The 23,834-nt window shown below is 38.9% G+C and overlaps 2 protein-coding genes across 2 annotated transcripts in view; one reads left to right on the top strand and one right to left on the bottom strand.

Moving 5' to 3' along the window:
* Positions 1-4,633: 4,633 nt before the first annotated feature.
* Positions 4,634-11,015, top strand: TM4SF4 (transmembrane 4 L six family member 4). Its single transcript, XM_005419078.1, has 5 exons — positions 4,634-5,022; positions 5,268-5,357; positions 7,594-7,727; positions 10,381-10,570; positions 10,796-11,015. Exons 1-5 carry the CDS (start codon positions 4,852-4,854, stop codon positions 10,811-10,813), a joined length of 603 nt encoding a protein of 200 aa, XP_005419135.1. The 5' UTR covers positions 4,634-4,851; the 3' UTR covers positions 10,814-11,015.
* A 2,534-nt stretch (positions 11,016-13,549) lies between these two features.
* WWTR1 (WW domain containing transcription regulator 1) overlaps positions 13,550-23,834 on the bottom strand; it is a 10,862-nt gene continuing 577 nt past the window's right edge. Inside the window, exons 2-5 of the mRNA XM_005419077.2 lie at positions 23,758-23,829; positions 19,017-19,150; positions 18,364-18,476; positions 13,550-17,300 (exon numbers count right to left, since the gene is read on the bottom strand). Of these exons, the coding sequence (XP_005419134.2) occupies positions 17,116-17,300; positions 18,364-18,476; positions 19,017-19,150; positions 23,758-23,829 (504 nt within the window). The 3' untranslated portion in view covers positions 13,550-17,115. The remainder of the gene's footprint in view (positions 17,301-18,363; positions 18,477-19,016; positions 19,151-23,757; positions 23,830-23,834) is intronic.

Raw genomic sequence — 23,834 nt, 5'->3', positions numbered from 1 at the left:
CAGTAGCCACAGCAGCACTCCTGGCATTCTATCGGGTATTTGCACCAGAAAGGCGGTAAAACCCTGGGCTGTCTGTAAAAGCCCTTGAAAGGAGAGTGGGAGAACAAAGCCAGCTGAATGGCTTTTGTCACACACTATAAGAATCTGAGTGCTTATAAAAGCAAAGAAGGAAATTCCAGGTCTAGGCATGTGATGTGAAAACTTAAAGATGTTAGTTGTTGCAAAAGACAAAGACATAGGATAATTTCAAAATATAGACATAAAAAGCCTGTCAAAACTATCAATACAAGAATTAAAATCTGCCCTCCCTGAATATGATGGGAACTATGTGTTTCAAGTTGTAGCAAAGATTTCACTCAAGCAACAGTAATTTCAGTTTCTCATATTTTCAAAGATTTAGAGTCCTTGTACAAATATTTCTTACAACTGAAATTTTCTTGTGAAATATCAAGTATGCTGACTGCTAGAAAATGAAACTAGAAGTAGACCAAAGCAGGAAAAGCACTGGGTTTTTGTGAGGATAATACACATGGAGACACACTGTATATTGCTGCACTCTTCAGAAACACACTGAGTAAGTATGAGCACTGGGCTCTGAAGACATATAAGTGACAAATAGTCACTTTGATACAGAAAACCAAGCCCAGTGATAGCATCCTGTGACACTTCCCTGCAAAGCAGGGAAAGAATAAATGCATCTGGAAAAACAGGAGGCAGATTCATCCGTTTCTAAAATTTGAAGCAACTGGTATAATTTCCCAGGTATCTGCTGCTTGTTTGCTTGCTTTTGTAAAGTCAAGAGGAAGAAGAAAAACTAAATTACAGCAAGAGGATAATGGTACCTGATGGACAGTTGTGCACTTCAGCAGGCATAGTGACAAGAAGAAAATATAACTGCAAATGCTGTATAACCACTGTAAATAATAATTTTTGTGACTTGTCAAAAACTTGTAACAAGACAATAAAGAGCACACAGCCCCACAGGGAAATAAATAACAGGTAACCCTAAAGGAAACCCTAAAGGAAACAAAGGAAATTCCTTTGTTCTCTCATTTTTGAAAATACTTTAGGTGGAATTTTTGTCCTCATTGTTAAAAGAACTTCAGTGGTGCTTAGATGGTCCCCTGCAATTCTGAAGTTCCTTTGTTTTCTCTTACAGACATTATGGATTACAAAAAAGGCAATTTCATTAATACATAACAACACACTTTTCATACAAATGAACAAAAATAAATATCACAAGATTCAAGACATGTAACAGTAGAAAAAGAGAGGTATTACATACATATAGTTATGTAATTTTTGCTTACTTTAAAGTAATATAAATTAGAGAAGCATCAGAGATTGCTTAGAGCCCACATGCCCATTTGCTACTGGCTGACAGTTACTTTTGGACTCATGTTCAGAGTATGCCTCCAGGAGAATGAAGGAATGGAATTTTATTAAAACCCTTACAGAACACACTCCATGTCAGAAAGGGCATTTGTGGGAAGGCTGGTGAATGAGCAGTGGGGACATGTAAAACAGAACATGACTATGGAACAGCAAAGTATAAAGTTGAGTTACAGTAGAGCTGAATGCAGTAGTTCTAATGTCTGAATGCAGTAGTTCTAATGTGCCTTCCAGCCCACTTCTAGACACTCGTCATCAGCATACTTGGCTTTTCTGTATTCACGGTGATGCAATGTCCATGTGTCACTGAGGACACCACCCAGTCCAAGCTACGTTTTCCATAAGCTCTGAGCTTTGACAAAGGTCAAAAAGATATGAGGGAAATACTGTGTACATCAACAGTCTGTCCTCACAGCTTGGGAGAGTCCAGCAGCTGGGGCTGGGACAGAAAAACCTGTTGTGAGGAAACCCACGAGACTTAGCTTTTCCTTAGACATCTTCCCCTCTCTGCTCTCAGGTGCCTCACATACAACCAGCCCCCAGTCTGACAGAGGAGCCTAGGAATAGGAAAGAGAATTAATTTCTCCCATGCCGAAGCTGTGTATATGGGTGCAATGGTGGCTTTTACTTTTGTACATACATAGCCCCATTTTCAGCTTCTCACTGACATGCATTGCATATCCATGCATTTCACGGGGAAGGAGTGCCTGAATCTCCAGCAAGAGGAGCAGGGTCTGCCTCCTCAGTACCTCCCACTGGATGTACCCCTTTACTACACAGCTGTCAGAGCTGGAGGGCTTTTTAGAGGCCTCCAAAGAACAGCTTGTGCTAATGCGATCCTTCACTGCAATGAAGATTTGGGTCACATGAAAGGATACATTTTTCAGCTCATTCTCCTTTGCACTCTCTTGAAATAAAGAAATTTGGTACACAGTTTACCAGCATCTCTCCAGCCCTCAACGGAACTGCACAACACCAAGCATGCATTGTGTTACATGTGTTAAGAGCAATTTGATGCAGGAACATCCTACAGTATATCTTGCTTGACATCTATGTGTCATCATATATATTTTGTAAATTATTAAATATGTATATGTGTAAATGCGTACACACAAGTTTACTAGCAACAGCAGAGGCTTGAGCAGACCTGTTTTCTACTAGGCTAGTGTAAATCCCATCCTACCTATAAATTTGTACCATCCCACTTCCTCCTGGCTCAATTTAAGGGAGGGTCAGTACTTGTCACAAGCTTATCAAGCTCCAGGTATCAGAAATACATTTAGAATATGGAAGCAGACACACAAATCACAAGAGCAAGGACTTATGACCTCAGGTCATAACTGTCTAATGAGTTCGGTAATTGACACAAAAAACTGATCAAGACAAACCTATCTACAATTCCAAATTACTAGATACATCAAAATACAAAATTTGAAAGGTATCAGCACTGCTTACATCCTCCTGAAACTATCAAAACTGAGTGGCCTGATATTCCTATAATTTTCCACAGGAAAATTTGTCATTTCACTTTTCTACACAGCATGGACTTTGTATGACTCAGAAGATGAAGAGTGAAGGAAACACCTTCCCCAAGTACACCAGAAAGGAGTGCCTTCCATTATGATACTACAGTTTCTATATACATGCTGCTCAAGAGGACAGGATGACGCAACATTCAAAGACCGGTTCCACCACAGTTACCAGAGTCCCCAAGATGAAGCATTTATTGCAGGACTAGAATTCTGGCTAATGTTTGACATTGGGTCACTCCTCCCAAATAGATGGCCAGAGCTGGAAAACATGGGTGGGAATGGAAGGGAAGAGCCACTTTCAGAGCAGCTGAGTGTGCAAGCCAGTCAGTTTTTCCCTGAGGAAAATGCTTGACTCAATCTGAGTGCTGCTTTCCAGCTCAGGTTGGATGCCACTTCCCTGCTAAAAATAATGTGCAGCTTAACTCCTCACATAAAAGCTGGCAATAGTTTAAAAACTCCATGCATAAATGAGTATAGTTGAACAGAGGGGTCTGGCTAGACTTCAGTGGCATGGCAATGTTAGTGAGTGGAGGAAGGAAAAGTGCAGGAGTGCTGTGAACACCTGGCAACAATCTGATGGAAGCATCTGCCTTTGAACCACTTGCTGTGAAATAGGATGGCAGGGTGCTGGATGCAATAAAACTTAAAACTTTTCCTCTACTGCAAAGCCATGATTTACTGGCTGAAAAAAAAAAAAAACCACATTGTAGTCAGATAGAGAAGGGGAGAAAGCCAACTAAGACTTATATTCCAGCTACAGGAAACATTTTCCCAGTGCCTGTTACAAAGCCACTGTAAGTGGGAGACAAATTACAGATGTTTTCTACCAAATGGGAATGTTGTGAAAGCCTCTTTAATGTATCAGGTGACATATGGAGAGTTTTCAGGTTCTGAATCTTTGACACAGAATCAATTACTGGCTGTTGAAAGCCATGAAAACTGCTTACACTGGCCCAACTGACATCCTATTGACTACTGCATGTAGACTGTGCTCTCTTCTCAGGACCTTTTTTCTTTGCTTGCTCTTTGATTGCATAATAGCCTACTTCCTGAGATGAAAAGTTCAAAATAAAATCTATGGAAAATACTGCCAGGTTTTTGTTCATCTTCATCATATAACTTAATATTTGGTGAAGAGGGCTCTTAAATATTAGAGCATTTCTAATTCAGTTTTTCCTGCAGTCTTCCATCATGTAGAGTATGAAATTACAAAATAAATATAAAATCAATCTTTTAATCCCAAAAATAGAGAAGAAATGCATGCCCTGAGGTAAAGTCCAACTACCTAACTTCAATAAATAAGTGCTTCTCATCTTGCTGCAACCCAAGAACTTTCTTGGGTTTGTGGATGTGTATCTTTATTGGTCTAAAATGGCTCATTTTTGTATTAGCTAGTTTCTCTACTGTTCCAATTACAGAACTGTCTCACAACATGTAAAAACTTGGACTATGAATATGTTATTCATATCAACTGACTCATTATGCAGTTTTTGTCAGTCCTTGCAAAATAAGTGTTTTCTAGTATGAAGAAAGATCATGTGTTGTAAAAATGATGATCCAGAACTAAGACACGTATCAACCCATGACCTGAGCCCAGATTATGAAATGTGTCAGCCACCTTAGTAAAATATTAACAGATTTTGTGGGTTGTCATAGTAAAATGAGAGGCTGCCCTGAACGTAATTTCATTTACGGACGTTCAGAAAATTGACATCACAGCTGCAAGGACATATAAAAAGCCAGTACAGTGTATTTTCAAGTGACTGCAGGAACACTGACAGGAGCATTCTACAGGCTCAACTCCTCTAACAGCACAACAGAAACTGGATTTTGCAAAGTACACCCAGAAGCTTCTTTTTATAAATCAGTTCTGAGAACATCTGAGAGATTTTATCTTAAACTGTGTTTACAATTCCTTTAAAGAAGCATGTGCACGGGAGGCTGTGCCAAGTGCCTGGGAAGTACTCTCATCCCCCTGGCTGTGCTCTGCACCCTTGCTAACATTTTGTTGTTTTTCCCTGGAGGAAAAGTTGAAGAGAGTGCACACATTACAGATGAAGTTTGGTACTTTGGAGGGATCTTGGGATCGGGTGTATTGGTAAGTGTCTAAATTCACACATTTATACCTTCCCCCCACCCACAGCCATGACTTGTATTGTTGAATTTTCTCAGGACTGCAAATTCCTCTTGGATAAATAAATAAGTTACAAGCCATCCAAAGGTTTGGCAATAAGTAACTTAAACTAATGATAAGAAAAAAACCCAAACCCATAGAATTACTATATTTAAAGAAGATGTAATTTGAATTCATCCCAGTTCAAACTATATTTATATTATTCATAGATGATCTTCCCTGCCTTGGTATTTTTGGGCCTTCAGAATAATGATTGCTGTGGATGCTGTGGTAATCGGAGCTGTGGAAAGAGGTTTGCGGTAAGTGAAAGGAAACATGGCAGAAAAAGTAAAAGCTGAATTGTTACTGATATATGTATTTTCCTCTCACAGTCATTGCGAGTCTAGATAGAGGCTGTCTTGAGTGTAGGACAAGCAGCCCTGCCATTTGTTTGAGTGCTGGGAAGTAGAAATAGCAGGCTGTAAAAATTGTGTTATGCCTCTGATGTTTTACCACAGGTACTACAACAGTATGGCCTCATTGGTTTTTGCTATCAGGATAACAAAATGATATCAAGATACTTATAGTTACTATCACAATTAAAATTTATCGCTGAAAGATCTACATTTTGTTTTGCAGAGTACAACAGTCCTCTCCTTAACCATTTTTTGTTGGCAGTTTTTAAAATCACTCTGGCAGTTAGACACTACATTCCCAACTCAGTGCAGGCCCACAAAATGAGATGTGTCTCATTAGATTCACAGGAAGATTTTCAGGAAGGAATAGACCTTGGGACATCACCTAATCCAACCTCCTACTTTAAGCAGTGTGGGTGAGGCTCCACTTTGAATTAATAGCTAGCTTACTTTCACACTAGAAAAGTTTCCAAAGACTACTTTCAGACACTAGTAAATACCTCAAGCATTTTAGTTTAAAAATTAAACCAGAAAAAAAAGTATTTCTAGTAGTAAAATATGTCTTTTTGAAATAAATTATCCTGATCCAGCAGATCAGTACAGTTTTTAAATAAAGGAACAGATTTTCCACTGAGAATTAAAAAAAGAGAGAAAAATAAATAGGAAAAGATTCATGCCTATGAGGTTGACTGAAGAGCTCTCCCTAAAGTCTCTCTTTGATGCTGTCTTCATGCAATACCAACAAAACAGGTTGAACCTTGAGAAGGAGGAAATGGAGCCATCTGTTTTTCTTTACAACACTGCATGATCCATTTTCTGCAAGCAGTGAAGAGAAGCTGGTTGAGTTTTGCAGAGCACATACCACTCCACAAGCAGCCAAGCACTGTGGTGCTGCTGCCGCTTAGCTGGGAGTGACGAGGGCCTCCCTCCCGCGGTGACCAGGGCCTCCCGCGGTGACCAGGGCCACACGCGGTGACCAGGGCCACACGCGGTGACCAGGGCCTCCCTCCTGTGGTGACCAGGGCCTCCCGCAGTGACCAGGGCCTCCCTCCCGCAGTGACCAGGGCCACACACAGTGACCAGGGCCGGCACTAGCTGCGTGTGAGCCAACCTGCAGGTGTGTGGTTCTGCCTGCAAACCAGCCTGCCTTCTCTGCTGACAGCATGCTAGAGTGCAGCTGACTGGCAGTATTGATACAGTCAAGAGTGCCAAGTACACTCTACTCCAAGAGTCCTATGGACCTTATCAGCATCAGCATGTCTGAGAACCAAATTTGGTATTTTAGCTGAAATCCATTATTATGATGTCTACTACAAAAGCATAATTTTTAAGTTAGCCCTGACAGATATATCAACATAAAAATGCATGCCAGGACTCAAGATAAGACTCTTCCAATGAGATCTGAACAAAAAATCACATTGTACTTGATGATATTAGAGGTCATTTCTAACCCAAATAATTCTGTGACATGAAAGTATTGGGTTTTTTTCTTCACCTGTATCACTTTATTCCAATGAAGTACATAACCTTAACCTACAAATTGTTATGGCTACGAGTATTTCAGAATTCAAGCAGGGCATTAGTTCTTGTATGATTTTACTTACATATTAGTATATATAGAAAATTCTGTAATAGAAACCAGAAAAATAAAGACATACTTTCCCATCCATTCCAATTGTAATAATAGAGCTTACACCTGTGAGGAGATAAAGTATACTAATATGAAACCTAAAGGGAGACTTGGGAAGGAAAACTATAATTATTTGGTCCAAATATTACCAAGATACCAAAGCTAACTTGTAAAGGATACTGAAGATTTTTTTAATGCCTGGAGTGGTCCAAGACTTTAGCCTTGCTTACAGTGTCCTGAGATGAACAGGGGAGCAGGAGGCCCCAGAGGAGAGCAGTGCCATCTGCTGCCAGTCCCTGCCTTCTCCTCCTCAGGCACACAGGGCCAGTGCTGCTAAAGCTTTAAAATACCAATACAAGTATGCATGACACATTTTCTATGCAATGAAAACTAATAGACTTCAGCTGTTCAGGTGTTGACTATTTGACTCTTAACAGCTGAATTTAAGGAACATTTCAGGGAACAGCTGAATTTAGGGAACCAAAATAACATTATTTTTCTCTTCATCAGATGTTTTCTTCTATAATATTTGCTGCCGTTGGAGTTCTGGGAGCTGGATACTGCTTTATTTTGTCAGCAGTAGCCCTAAACAAAGGCCCTAAATGTCAAAGTCAAGGAGGTTGGACCTACCCTTTTGAGGCTGGGTAAGACAAGGCAATCAGAAAAAAAAGATATACATGTTTTAAGTTTGTGAGATGATTCAAATTCCAAATCCATTGTATAAAAATGAGAATGATATTACTTGTCTAAATTATACGAGCTCTTACAAGTGTTTGCAGCACACAGCAAGACTTCATAAGGTTCAAGAGCATGGATGTAAAGAAAAGCAAGTACAATAACAACAACTGAGTTTCAAAGGGGCCTATAAAGAGAAATGCACAGCCTCTTCCTAGGTTATTCTTGGTATGATAAGCCACATATGGGGATAAATTCCACTTTGATGAATAGCAATGACACATTGAGACATCTCTCAGAGTCTTGAAGGAATTGACTGATGTAATTGCTAAGCCACTCTCCATATTTGAAAAGTCCTGGCAGTCAGGTAGAGCCCCAGGTGTCTGGAAAAGAGGAAACAATACACCCATTCTTTTAAAAGGGTAGAAAGGAGGACCCTGGGAGCCATCAACCTGTCAGTCTCCCCTCTGTGCCTGAGAAGATCATGGAGCAGTTCCTCCTAGAAGGTCTGATGATGCACATGGAGGATAGGGAAGTGATTTGGGTCAAGCAGAATGTCTTCACCAAAGGCAAGCCCTGCCTGACCAACCCAGGGGCCTTCTATGATGGGGTGACTCCATCAGTGGATAATGGAAGAACAACAGAAGTCATTTATCAGGACACAGTCCCCCACAATATCCTGCTCCCTAAATTGGAGAGAGATGGATTTGATAGGTGAACTGTTAGATGGAGAAGAAAGTGTTTGGATGGTCGCATCCAGAGGGTGGTGGTCAGTGGCTCAGGATCCTTGGGCATCAGTGACAAGAGGTGTCCCTAAGGGACTGGTGTTATTTCATATTTTCATTAATGTCACAGATGAAGGAGGCTACCAATGATGATCAGAGGGATGGAACAACTCTTCTAGGAAGAAAGGCTGTGAGAATTGGGATTCTTCAGCCTGGAGAAGAGAAGCTTCAGGGTGATTGTGGCTTTCCAGTAGCTGATGGGAGCCTACAAGAAAGATGGAGAGGGACTTTTTATAAGAGCATGTAATGACAGGACAAGAAAATGGCTTTAAACTAAGAGTAGGTTTAGATCAATTACTAGGAAAAAAATTCTTCTCTATGAGGGTGGTGAGGCACTGGCACAGGCTGCCCAGAGAAGTTGTGGATGGCCCATCCCTGGCAGTGTTTGAGGCCAGGTCGGGCAGGGTGTGGAACCACCTAGGATGGTGGAAGGGGTCCCTGACCATGGCAGGGGGATTGGAATGAGATGATCTTTCAGACCCCTTCCAACCCAAACCATTCTGTGATTCTGTGATTATATTGAAATTTAATGGTATTCAAATACTTACTACTAATAACATAACATAACATAACATAACATAACATAACATAATATAATATTCATAAATATAATCTATGTATAATTTTATTTTGGCTATGGCATTTCAAAGCTGCTTGCTCCTCATGCTCTGCAACTCAAAGATGTTCACTTTCATGTATATTTATCACTTAATCCCAGCTATCCCACTGCTCAGACTGAAGTCAAGACAAGTTCAACAAACAACAGGGCACAATGTGCTACTGAGGAGAGCAGGTGTGATCAGAACAGAATGGCAAGGGCTGCAGTAAACTCTCCATTACCTCAGAGCCTTTAATGTAGTCTGCCTCAGTCAAGAGTGACCTGGTAGCATTTCTTACATAATATACCAAAAAAAAAAAAAATTTAATTTGAAAAAAAAAAAAAAAAAAAAAACCAAAAAAAAAAAAAAAAAAAAAAAAAAAAAAAAAGAAAATAAAAGAAAATAAAAAAAAAAGAAAACTAGAAGTGTACAGGTAGAGGATTATTTGTTCATGGGCCAGTGAGGGCCAGAAACCAACTCCCTTGGTCTCATTCTGAGTCTTTGGAAATATGCTCTGTTTCATACATAGTTTTGATTGCAGTCCAGAAATCACGTGACAAGAACACAAACAAGTCAGCACTAAGAATATGCAGATGAAATATAGCCAGTGGTTAAGCAGTTTACAATTAAATCAAAATGTGAAGGTAAAAATTATGGAAGTTATTACCTTTACTTTAGATGAGGCATCTAGAACAGCAAAAGCTGTTATTTTCAGCTCAGTGGACAAGAGGTGACATGCATAATTTCATGATTTGTTTTGATAATTCAGTTATTTTGATTACAATGTACTCCCTTGTTTTCAACTCTACTTTGAGATACTGGATTACATGCCCTGATCCCAGTCTCCCACCCACCCCCATACACAAAATAATGCTGTAATCAAGTAAAAGCAGCAAAAATGCCCCTGACAAAACACTGTAACAGATAGAACCCATTTGGCACATGCTTGGCTAAGATCTTTTCTTCCCAAAACACTAAAAATGGTTAAATTGTATCAAACACATACTTGTCTCAAATTGCTCCCTTCTGATGTCTTGTTTTTTCCAAATCACTTGCTTCAACTTATCTAGAAACTAAACTGAAGTCAATTTCTAGACAAGTAGCACCAGTGTGACAATGGAAATTCACCGAAGTGAGCAGAACCTTGGCCATGTCGCAGCAGTGACAGCCTCTCAGTGGTGAGAGACTCCTTTATGAGTTAATATAGTCTTCTTCCTAACTGTTTTGTTCTCATGTAGGGATTACCTTGCTGATCACGCACTGTGGGAAAAGTGTACATCACCTGATAATATTGTTCCATGGCACCTGACCCTCTTCTCCTTGCTGCTGGTGATGAGTGGGATCCAGGGAGTGCTCTGTGGCATTCAGGCGGTGAACGGCCTCTTTGGAACCATCTGTGGGGACTGCAAATGCTGCGGATGTTGTGGGGTGAGCAACTGATGGCTCTCCTTTGTTATTTTGTGTACTGATGAGTTACGTACACACCTCTAGCTGACAGTCAGAAAAACTAAACTGCCCTTCCTCCAGCTCCATGATCATATTTTCTAACATACTGCCAAAACCATACATTGTTGCCATTAGGAAATAATAAAAGCCTTTGAGAGTCACAGCAATAGCAGCCAGGAACTTACCTCCATGTTTTTATTCTTCCAGGGAGAAGGAACTGTCTAATGAATAGGAATATTGCAGACAACTCTCCTCATCCTGGGAGAGTCCCTTCTGCAACTACTCCACAAAGCCGCCCTCAGATGCACTGGCTCTGGCTGAAAATGAAGGGCTCCTCCTCCCACCAGTGTTATGAAGCCCTGACTCCCTTTCCAGCCTTCCTGAAATCTCTCATAATGGAATAAAATAAATGAAATACAACTCTCACATTTATATTTATTTTTGTAAAAGAGCTTCCATTTAAAAAGAGGGTATTCTCAGGCAAAATACAAATTTGTGTTACAATTTCTATTCAGGTCAGTTAAGTAGCTTGTAAATCCCCAAAGTTTCCAATTTACACATGAGCACAAATGCTGTTTATTAATCTTTTTGTAGAAGTTCAATTTAGCTGTATTTGGCACAATACTATGAAAGAGAGAGGAAAGACAATGAGAGCTAGCTCAAAGGCAAAAATACCTTTTAGAAAGAACTTTTAAAACTTTAAAATAAAAAGCTACTTCCCGAAGGAATCAAGGAGAAGATAGGAGGGATTGGAGACATTTGAGGGATTCAAATAAACTAATAAGCTCCTTTTAAAAAATTCTGAAACAAATTTTCACATACCAGCTTGCCAGGTTGGATGTCTCAATGCTTCTCAATATTGGCCATATCTGTTCTGTAAATTTTCCTTCTGAAATAATGATTCTGTGGTCTGTGCTTTCAGAAAATGTATGTCATGTACTATGTATTTACACTAGGAGATATCTGAAGAATCTAGAAGTACTCGAAAGCACTGGAAGCTGTTGAGCAATATGCAGAATTGTTAAACAGTTTGATATAGGTACTGAGAATTGTGTTGTACAAATGATAAATTACAAGAAAACCTCTTCAGAAACAGCTGTCTTTCCCACCTGTTCTACTGCATTGCCCAGGAACTTGAGAACACCCTTTATTTCAACACAAACACACACTACGCAACTATCTCACATCTATTCTTTCATCTGTGGTGAGCAGCTGTCCTGCACCTCATCTCACATTTGCCCTTTTTGATTTTTATGAAGCCTTTGGGAACAAGGAATGTTTCTCATCAGTGTTCAACAAGGGGATGGGTAGCTGCACTGAGTACAGCTTTGATATATCAATAAGCAGAGTACATAAATTTTTGTGGGAGATGGGATAAGAAATAACAGGCAGCAAGCTATGATACCTAAAACCATAATCAATAAGCTACTGCTTCTAAGAGACAGCCAGCTACGTGATGGCTTTCTAATACGAGCTAATATAGAACTGATACTGACACAAGGCGCACACATTTCATCGTGTGATCCAGACTGCAATCATACCTTGGCCTTCAGGCGTACTGAAAAAGGGTAAGTGAGCCAGAACCAGCAGCCCAGCTGAACCCACATTTTGGAGTGCAAACAATGATATTCCAAAATCTATTCAGTTAAACTAACATCTGAGGCTCTCCCCTAGCACTTAATTTTAAGCAAATCACACATCTGCAATCAATTCGCATCACAAATCAATTCTGCAGTAACTGGAGATTGTTCGGTGTTTTTACTCAGCAAAGCATCCAATAAAATGAAGGAGAGGGATTAACCCTAGAACCTCATAACAGAGAATTATGTAAAAAGCCAGTGTTAATTATTGAAAAGAAGGCAGAGATAAAGAGAGTGCAGCACTAGGAAGGGACAGAAAGATGGTGGTAAGAAAAAAGGCACAAACAAGGATAACTGAAAGTGTTAACAGACCTCAGGAACCCTGACCAACTTAAAGATCACACTGTGTTACAGTGTGTAGAATTATGAACATACACTAATACAGAAGTAAAAATAATAGTAGTCAAAAGAAAGAATATTAGTATTCTTTGTAAAAATCTCAGAAATATCCATGCTGGCTGAAGCTTCATTATTCACCCATTAAAACTGTCTGCTGGGTGAGCAGGGTGCTGAGGGCATGGCAACTTCAACACTGCATGGCACTGTTTTAGCTGAGAGCTATCATAAATGGATACACATTGGTTATCTAACAACTCAGATTACAACATGTGGAGTATGAGCATGTGATTTTGAGCCCGTGCACTTCAGTGGGACAAAATTGGCTAAGCCCCTGCACAGCTGAACTATATACAGTTAGTCTTTTTTGATTGTCTTCAATAAAGAGACTGCAGAGAAATGATACATTCACCACAGGACAGGGTCATCTTTCAGGGAATGATGCATTAATTGGAGACTCTTTGCAAAAGGTTCATCTCTAAAGCAGGGAAGTAACATACACAATGTTGAAAAAACATTTGCTCAGCCCAGAACAAGGGATGTTTTCTCATATCATTCCAGTCTTAAATGTTCATCACCTGTCTCCAGCTCAACTTTAGCTCCCTCTTCATGGATTGTACATCACTCATAGTATAACCAGTTGCAAGGCAAACAATGTCAAACCCTGGAGACATTCCAGCTGTCAGAGGGTGGGAAGGCTGGCTTCTTCCATTACCCTGACATGGGTGGGGTCTTTGCCCCCATATTTTAATTCAAATGTATATTGAATTGAATATACATATTGAATATGTATATACATATATTAATAATTGACTATACAATATAAAATTGAATCTTTTAATTCAAAATGCCTTTTTCACAGAATAGTATGTCCACACCTTTATTCTAAGCAGTGTTTTACAGTTCCCTGGAAACCCATATTAAAACCCTCAAACCCACCCCTCCCCTAAAGAAATTATTTTAAAAAAACAATATGCATCCAAAATCTTTTAAGTTAATTTGTATTTTTTCATGTAAAAGATCAAAGGAATAATTTTTAAAAAACCAAAACAGAGTCAAACCCAGGATACAACAGTTTGATCTGATTGCCTCTAGTACAATCTATTGCAAGGTACTAAATTTAAAAATAAATGCTCACACAAGTCATATAAAAAAATGAAAAAAGTAAATAAAATAATTAAAGAACTAGCATGTACATGGATGTATGTATTAGGAAACAAGTTTATTTGGACAACCACCCACATTTTTCTGTAATTAAAACAGAGATTTAAATCCTTCCTTTCCTCCAAATAGTATTTGTTTACAAAAAAGTCAAACCCAATCCCTTCTCAAGTTACATTCTAACAGTATTACCAGAATACAAACTGTAATTAACCATGTCCCATTACTTCTGTATCACCAAGACTTACATATGCCCCCTCAGGGATGGTCACAGCAAAACTGTCCAGCTGGCACATTGGTTGTATTTATACTACAAGTAGACAGTGTACAATTTAGTACAGTAAATGCTCAAAACCTGAAATAGTACAGCGAAATATTGTCAACAATAAATTTACTTTCATATTAAATATGCTTTGAATACTGAAAAATTCTGCCATAAGCCTGTTTAAAGCCAGAAACTTTTTTAAAGATAACTTTGAAAAATAGATTTTATTGTCATTGCACTTCATCGGATACATTATCTCTGTAACAAAAATTAAAAGCTGACAGTGTAAAGAATCACTTTTAATTTAACCAAGATTTGTTTCATGACTGAGTAAAGATCTAGCCTAAGATTCTGGCAGCTGTTTCAGCCTGAAGTGCTGCTCCACTCAGTACCTTCCTGTTTCAAATCTGCTGCTGGTTTACTATGGAAGTAACACAGAAACAGAGTTTATGATTACTTTATCCTTTTAAGGTCTTTGCACCAAGACACTCAACCACCAGAAATACTAATAAAAAAGGCATCAAGCTTGCAGCTTCACAATTCTGATAAACACCTGATGTGATTTCACTAGATAGTTGCATTAGTTTTCCCCATACACAGAACACCCTTTGGCTGACAACAATGCATGTGGCTGGGCAGGAATCAGCACCAGCTACCTCACAGAGCTGCTAGCCAACCTGCTCAGAATATCTTCTCTTATGACAGACTTACATGTTAAATGGTGCAGACATGACAGCAATGAACAAACTGCATTCTCTGAAGGTAACCTGTGGATAGGCACTACCGCCTGGATCACACCAGCACGCAGGTCCACAGCTGCTGGGGGTCATTCCAGCACCAATGGCTGTCGGCTCCTCATGCCAAATGAGCAGTGCTGGTGACATGGCCTTGAAAGTTGGCCAGAAAATCTCCAATTCTTTACAAACATCAGTCATGGTACTAAATAACAAAGCCTTAGGACCATCTGTTTTTCATTTAGGCTGACAACCTGAAGAAATCCTTAAAAGAGAGAGATTAAAACTAATTACAGTAATATTGGTCAGCCCTGCCCAGTCCCCGTTTATTGAAAAGAAGTTTATGTTATCTCAACAGTTAGCAAAACTAGCAAGAATAAAAAAAAAACCCAACTAATAACCCCCCAAAAGAATAAAAGAAACACAATGCCCATTCAGCGATTAAATTCTGTGCAGACACAACTCTGCTGTTACATCTCTTTTTCTATTAAAAAAAACCAAAATGAGAACATTTTTTAAAAGGTACTTTTTACTATGTCATAAAACCTCACAACTTTAGGTCTTTGCCTAATATCTCTGTTTTCAAAATTTCAGTGTGTGTGCTTTTTATTTTCCTTCCTGTGACACCATGTACACTTAGAAGTTCATCACAGACACAGTCATTTACTTTATTGAGTGCTTCTCTTATGTTTTTCACTGAACACCGGAGATTCATTTGCTATGCATCCCTGTCTGCAGCCATCCTTCCCAGCAAGGATCTATATTTATTACCTCACCATTCATCTTCTAAATCTACTCTGTATTCCCACCACTTCATCGCTGACCTTTTCACCTACCTTCACCCAACCAGATGGAAAAAGGTCTTTAAGGTTCAATATTCTGATGCATCAGTAAGATCTTGTTTAAGTGTTATCAGACCTGGCAAACACACATTTACACTTAGTGCTACATCTCTTCTTCTCCTTACATAGCCTGGATTAAGCTTAGAGAAAAGTTATAATGCCTTTCATAAAATTACCTATTCTTCATCAATACAAAATGCTTATATCCATTAATTATAAAAATGATAATTTCAAAACATTTAAGAATATTCAGGACTTAATTTGCATTTCAGGGGAACTGCAGACTTAATGTTCTTGATGTCTTCTCAGTCCCAAACCTCTGATAAAGAAGTTTTGTAGGATATATAGCAGGCAAAACCACACAGTACATGCCTCGTGTCCTGTGCACCAGTTATGGTAAATGAAAGACATAAAAACTAAGCAGTTTTACCAGGTGAGTCCCAATGCTGCTTTAGCAGCGCCCTGATAAAGTTCCTGGTTCTTTTTCATGTATAGAACTACATGTATTTTTACACTGTCAGTTATAAACATCACTGAAAATAGTATGAGGAAGGTTTTTCTCCCCCTATGTATGACATTAACAAGTTGTGCCACATTTTTCAGAACTGATTTTAAAAGAATATTTTTGCACTTAAGATACTTGCCACAGATTTTATATATAAAAAAAATTGTTTGTTCACATGTTAAGTTACAAAACTGTAGTGCTTAATATAATAAACTAAAAAACCTAAGAATTTTTTAAAAATGCTTTTTTATAATACATTTCTTTGTTTTTAAAAGGCAACAGTCAGTACCAGCCTGGTTTATTTTGTAACAATATTGTAGTGTAAAAATGTTGCTAAATAATTCTGGTACTTTGAGACTAGACGTAATTATCTTCTGAAAACTATACAGTAATTTACTGAAAAAAAGAAACTGCTATACTAGTGTTTGTGCATTCACAAATATATAATGGGAATTATCATGCTTGATATGGATCATATTTAACTGTATTCTATACAGAACAGTTAGTCATCAAGAACTAAAAAAGCTTTTTAAGGCTTAAGTAATTTGATTTTAAAAAAGCTTCTGATAGTATTGTCATAAACATAATAATAAAACTGTTCTCATGTCCTGATCCTTTGCACTTTTTTTGAACCAAGTGACCTAGGAGTTAGCTTTTCTGATTCACAAAGGGTCTGTAATGTCAATCAGTACCCAGGAGATCAGTCGGGGATGTGTACAAACATCAGCCACTTTCTGTCCTAAAAGTGAAGCATTTCTGCCTGGTTTGAAAAGGTAAAAAAGTACACAGATGTTTAAAGTGGTATGGGGTTTTTTTTCAGAAATATATATCCATGTATGTATTTTTATATATATATAAATGTATTTCATACTTAAATTAGTATCAATCAAATTCAGACAGATATTAAACTGACCATAAAGATGATGTAACAAAAGTCAATATGGCAGTATGTTGTATCTCTTGAGGATATTCAGATATTCTATGCCTACCCCAAGAGGAAAAAGAAATCTGAATTGCACTGTAGGCCCAACAAGCATTGCTTGATTACAGCCAGGTAAGGAAGGGTTCGTTTTTGTTAAGCACTGACTCCACGTCGTTGAGAATAGGGATCAAGTCTTCTGACTCTAGAGTCCCAAGATCAACGTTTGTCCCTGGAAGACAGTCGAGGAAATCGGGGAAACGTGTTTGTTGTGGATTTATGTTCATCGTTGTCTGTGCTAGAGTTTCTCCTAGGAAAAGTAAAGAAGAACTTTTGAAGTACCAAAGTCTTATTGTGAGTAATTGAAAACAACAGAACTACATAAAAATGTATTCCCTCTTTCCCACGAGCACTTGGGAGTACTCCTACTCCACACAAATTTTATCTCAAAATGGCATTTAGGTATAGAGTACATATCCTCCTAAGAATACATTTCACACCCTTGCTGTGATCTCAAAGGCACAAAAGGTCCTTTCCAGCAGTGCTCAAAGCATCCAGCTCTGGTCTGCCACTTGGGACGCATGACAGTTTCAAGTTTGTTTCCTGGTCTGCCCAGGAAACAGCAAAGGGCCCTCATGTACACCTCCACCCTGTTCCCTGCACCAGGGGCAATGCTGTCTGTAGGAAATAACTGAAAAAAGTGCTTTACAGCAATTTAGATCTGTAATATTACACTTTTTTCCCGCATAAATTAATAAGAACAAGCATGAAAACCTTTAATAGATAAATCTTTCATTCTCTGCATAATACTGAATTTTTAGTGACTTCAAAAGGAAGTTTAGGTGAGGAAGTGCTGAGAATTTCACTCTCTGAAAAAACCCTTGATTTCCTAGTAAATTATTTCAGTATTTTAAACACCATGAGGACACTAACATAAAATAAATATGTATCAAAATGTAAGCTAGCTAAATACATTCTGTTTGAAGGCAAATGCAACTTTGCCAATATAAGAGACTTACAAGCAAGACTGATTTCTCAGAGTTAGAAAATGTATTGATTTGTACATGTAACCCATAACAAGCTTTTTAGTCCCCCTACCATGGACAACAGTATGAAAATAGAAATTAAGGCTTGCATTTTCCAGGTTTTATTTATTCTGTTTAATATCAGTCTGAGATAAAAGAGCAGAATCTGGATCTAAGTTAAAGTTGAGAACCTTCTGGGCACTAAGCACCTTCTAGGCATTTTCTCCCACAATGTCAGTCTGTTCTCTTGATTAGGAAAGCTGCAGATTATAGTTCAGTTATGCAATTATAAAACATTACTAGCCATAATACATGGATTATACTTTAAGCTAGATCTGAGTATTCTACCTGTATCCATCTCATCTACGTTGCTGAGGAAATCTTCAGGTGTTGTTGGTATACTGTAGCATCCTAATCCCAAGCCACTGTCTGTACTCTGTTCCCTGGAGTGGTATGGCCCGCTACAAATTGAAACATGAAAAACACTCAGTAAAGATGCTCTGATAGACACAGTTCCTGAGCACAGTGTTAGAAGAGAACATAGAAATAGATACTGAGTCATTAAGCCTCATCCTGTAACTGTTGGCCACTGATCAGCCAACATAATATTTGCGTCACATCAGCCCAAACAACAAAGTAATTTAAGCGAGGTCACTCTTAAATTTTGAAATACACACATGCATATATAACTCTCTAGCTGAAATCAGTTCTGACAGTCTAAAAAGTTGCATATATTTACACTTAGGTAACATACCTATTCTACCTACTCTTCTACATACACTAACAATGGAATTAAAACCACCTGTTACAATTTATTGCTTCTTTTTAAAGATTCCTTCTTGAAGCATAAACGGAAAGATTTCAGGCCAGTCACTCAGCCATCCCCTCTGTTTACAGTAAGTAGAAAAAGAAGATGATATAGGGACTATTTTAGAGAGACACCTGTAACAGCCTAGAGAAGGCAACAGAAGCAATTGCCTAATGAAGAAGAACGAACTTGCCTGTTCAAGAAAGGATCTGATCCATTATTTGTAATAGGCCTCATGTCCTGTGTCATGGCAGGGGTGTTCACAGCTGTCTGAACTGGGACCATGTTTTCTGGGTCCATAGGAAGTTGTCTGCAAAGAGCAGCCTCCTGAAAAGACAAATAAATACCAGGGAAGGGTTATTGCAACAGCTCAGAAATACTGTAGTCTTGTAACAACATATAAGGAACACATAACATATACACTGAAGGAAAGTAATTCTGAGTGATGTCACTATGAGTATTTGTTTACTCTGATATGAAGAAAACCATGATGTAGACAGGCCGTGTCTTTCATGCCCACCTGTGCTGGCTTAAAGCACCACAGAATCTAGCTGTCAGTTCTACCATGTCTGGAAGCCAGGCCTGTAATTCAGCCACCACAAAGTACTTAACGTGTTACAAGAAAACCACTGGAACCAAGACTGTGATTCAATAATCTTTAGAATGAACACTCTGCCTAATAATAAGCATTTGCTTAATGACCTCTCTCATGTCTACTATCTGCAGGATGACAAACAAGCAATCAGAGCCAAAGGAAACTTATTTTGCAACTCTTCCTGAAAGATAAATTCTTCCAGCATTATCTCTGTGAAACACACATGACATCTAGTGGTACAGAGTTCTATACAGAGGTTGTCTGACCCCAACTGGATGTTCCAAACAAAAATCCTAAGATCTTAAAATAATAAAGCTGTATCTGTTTTTACCATGATTAACTCCACTTACTTTCTTTTAATGAAACAAGCAAAGTAAATATTTCATTTAAATCCTAGTAGAAAACTTCTCTGACTCAATCATTCGGTCTCCCCAGCACAGAAAGGATTAACAGGTCTTCAAGGCTAAAATATGATGTTTTACTATGTTTTCAGTTATTTGTTTCATTGAGGAGGAATGGTCTCGTCTCTTTGTGAATAAAGTAGCACATATTGGTGCCCATAAAAGCAATATTTCCTTTATAACAAAATTATCAATATATTCATTGATAAATTACAATTTACTTTAGATGGTGTCAGTATTTAGCAAGTGTTAAGAACAAACATTCTTAAGATTCTTAATAGCTTATGTATGCTAGGTTTTTCATTAAATTTGTCAAGTGACAATTCTAATGGTGACATTTCTACTTAGAATTTAATCCGCTGGAGTCTGCGAAAATGTACAAACTTCTTAGAAGGGGAAGGTGTTTTTTCTAGCTGTCTACAGGCAGATATTTTCAGTACTTTTTAAAAAATATAAGAATGACATCTACAGCCACATGAGATTTAGACAGGTCATCCAAAGCAAAATATCTGTAAACTGAAAAGCCTGCAGCACCATAAAGAAAAACTCCCACTATCAGTTACATAATCTAACTTCCTGTCTCTTCTTTGTTGCAAAAAACACCATATTTATTACAGAGTTACTTGATTGACTCTCCCTTGGGGAATGGCTCACCTCCCATGTCTTTATTTCAACATATTGCCTGTTGCTTGTAATATTAACTCCATGTGTACTTTTAAAATGTGGAAGAACAGACTCTTGCACACTGGAGTCAGATTTGGCTGGGGAAGCAGACAGAGTACTGGCTCCACCATACATGACATATGTTCTTCTGCTGTAGGTTGTTTGTTCAGAAGTCACATTGCAATTTTATTACTACTACAGATGTCAGATTCCTTTGCTTGTTTGACATTATTACAGCAATGGTAATGGAGAAATGGATCAACTACACAATACCCAAAGCTTTATGATACCCTACTACGTCCTGTTGTCTATTCTAAGCATGACTACAAGGTTTTTAAGAAGAATATTTGTAAATCTCCTACCCTAGGATGAAAGTCTGGCAAAAAATGGCAGAGATGTCTCGCAGCCCTGTGAGCAACAATATCAGTCTCAGCCACACCAGTGAGCTCCCAGTCTTTGAGTGTAGGAGGGTGCCTCCGCTTTGGCCAGCAGAGACCATCTCTGGCATTCAGCTAACAAAGGACCAAGTGCCTTTAGTGCTCTGCTTGGCACTATGACGCACATAAACCCAAATAAGACTTTCAAAATAAGTAACTAAACTAAAAAACCCCACAGTATTCTGATATTAAAAAGTCATGTCAAAAACTTCATGAGTGGTTATCTTCAAAACCCTTTTAAAGCTTCACAGCATTACAGTGAGTTGAATGATTCACTGCCTCAGAACACAGTTCTGATGTAAACCCTTTTTTTGCTGTATGCCTGACAAGCACAGAAATTTCTTGTCAAATTTCCTGGAACTCTTCTCAGCAGAACTGACCTGAGTTCCACCCTTAGTTGCCAAACTCTCATTTCCAGCTGGGGGAGATGAGGGAGAGCATTTTTACAGTGCATTTACATCGCTGGTAGATGCAATTCCTCTTCTGCCAGTCCTGACACTTAGCAAGAGATGTAGACATTGCCTGTGCCACCAGTAAATCACACCCTCGGCCAGTCTGTGCAGTAGGAGGAGCACAGCACAGGAGCACAGGGGCATTTTTCTCTTCAGGTTGTAGCAGGCCAGTAAAGGTCTATTCTGCTAGGACAAAACAGTGATAAATGTTCCTCTGCATGTTGCTCCACTGCTTCTTCAGCCTCTCCTAAGCCCCTGTAACCTTCTGTGGACAATTTCTGCAATAGGAGCCCTGGACCAGAAAGAAGCCTCTGAGAAGTGTTGCCTTTTTGGGAGTATTTGCAGCCTTCAAAAGTATGCACAAATACAGTGCATAATGGCCCTGGTGCACACAGAGCAGTGCTGGGGTACCTTCTCTGCAGGACCTTTCAGAAATTTCTGACTGACATTACCTCTACCAACTTCCATTTCCAAGAAGCTCTTTAGTAGCAAGCTGATTCTCTCTTTTCCTTTGGAAAGCTGGCAAAACCAAGTTAGTGTAAAAGAACATTAACTCCTTACAGAATGATAAAACTGAGTAAGGAAACCTTTAAGTAGATGCTATCCTACTGGTTTTCTGAAATGCTGCCCTTCTGGCATGTACTCAATCTAGAGTTCCAGGGTTTTAGCAACTACATGAAGAGGAGGACAAAGAAGGAAAGAAATTCCCTAAGCCAAGAGCTTCCAGAGCTATGACCTCTTCCAGGCTGGGCATGCTGCTCCACCCCAGCAGCTGCTGCCAGGAATGGCTGTGGGCAGCCAGCAGCTGCTACTGGGCTGAAAGGTTTGTGACTCTCCAAAGAATCCTTTCCCTCTCGCTCAAATGCTCTGCACCTCCTCACAGCTGCTAGCAGCAGCATACACCCTTACTCAGCATTTTTCCATTAGATAGGTTACACTAGAAAAGCAAAAACAGCAAGGGAGGGTCAGGACAGGAGTAACTGTACTTGGACACTGATGACCCAAGAGGATAATTGCACCCTCAGTTGCCAGGATTCAGGATTCTGAGGTTACTGGAAGGAAGTTCACAACATTCTGTTAGGAAGAAGAGATTTTGCATCTTGCTTTCCTCTCTAGGAGTTACACCAGTTGTAAAACTTCAGTAATGCAAAGTGATGCTGTGCTGCTTCATGCAATGTGGAGCTTCAACAAATACTACAAGAGTAGGGTGGTACTGGGCTCAGTAAGTGGAAGTCTTGACTGAGTATGGCACAGCTGCAGAGTGCTGTGAATGTATTGGTTTCAAAGTCAGCAAAGCAGCAAAACCCTCCCTCGTGTTAATGGCACAACTGTTTTGAAGCCTAATTTGCTTGTCTTGAAAAAAGAATAGAGCCAAAGAGAGTAAAAATAACTAAACATGTTGTTAGCATGATGACAATCATGACTAAGCTCGTACCAAATACCCTCACTGTCATCTCACATCCATCTCTGTCATAAGCTCTTCATGGGAAAGGAGAAGCCACACAAAAGACTTGAGACCACTGCCCATGTCAGAGACTGCCACTTTAATCTTGTGAAAGTTGCTGTTTTTAAAGGTACTTAGAACTGGAAACTGCAGCATTTGCAAGGCCAGAAATAACGATATGTTTCTTGATAAAGTGTACTTCTTTCATGCTGTTTCTGAGAGGAATGGATTATCTATTTTTTTCCACTAAGGAATCTGATTAATATGCCATACAAACACAACACCACTAGTGGACTTGACTGTAACAGGTGAAACACAATTCTTAAAACTTAGTTTTCTTAAGGCAGTATAAAGGAAATTACATATCTATTTTGTACAGAATGAGTCATTATATAGAGCTGAAACTTAAGATACAGAACAATAAGCAAAACATCCACAAATAACCAACTCTGACAAGTCTTTAGATCCGAGGTGTTCATGTAAGATGTGAATGTGATTTTATTTTAACTAATAGGCAAAGGGTGCAAATTAAGAGAGTACAGACTGGAGTCAAGGACAATTCCATATGTTCTTCCTTTATCTTCAGTGAAGTATGAACATGGTCTCCTATGCAAACCAAGTTAAACTGCACATGAATCAGTGCTGCCCTAGTTGCTTACGAACAGACACAGAACAGAATTTGGCCCTTACATGACTATTAAGAAAGGCTGGTAAGAAAGATGGCAGGTCAGTAACTTCTGACTGATGGCCACCCTGTGTTCTGTTCAGTGCTAGTTTTGAGAAAAAAAATGAAATTATCTGTTTATATTAGCTTTTTGGTTACCCTTCTGTAAAACCACAGTTAGTCTTGGCATAAAGTAACAGAGCTACTAAGTGTACTTGTTAAAAACGATGCATTGAACTAAAAGCTCTTGAACAAAGTAAGAGTATCTTTGGCGTTACCTGTCGCAGTAACTCCTCCTGACGCATCCGAATCCGCTCCCTCTCCATCTGGATTCTCTGGAGCCGCAGTTTCTGCT

Source organism: Geospiza fortis, unplaced genomic scaffold (assembly GCF_000277835.1).
Source record: "Geospiza fortis unplaced genomic scaffold, GeoFor_1.0 scaffold172, whole genome shotgun sequence".
Lineage (NCBI taxonomy): Eukaryota > Metazoa > Chordata > Aves > Passeriformes > Thraupidae > Geospiza > Geospiza fortis.
The sequence above is the reverse complement of the archived record's forward strand: the minus strand, read 5'-3'. Positions and strand labels throughout refer to the sequence as shown.

What these genes read in the sequence shown, in the direction of transcription:
- TM4SF4 (XM_005419078.1), top strand. Translation starts at nt 4,852, where the DNA reads ATGTGCACGGGAGGCTGTGCCAAGTGCCTGGGAAGTACTCTCATCCCC. An exon ending in TCTTGGGATCGGGTGTATTG is followed by an intron (nt 5,023 to 5,267) that starts GTAAGTGTCTAA and finishes TATTATTCATAG; the next exon opens with ATGATCTTCCCTGCCTTGGT. An exon ending in ACCTACCCTTTTGAGGCTGG is followed by an intron (nt 7,728 to 10,380) that starts GTAAGACAAGGC and finishes GTTCTCATGTAG; the next exon opens with GGATTACCTTGCTGATCACG.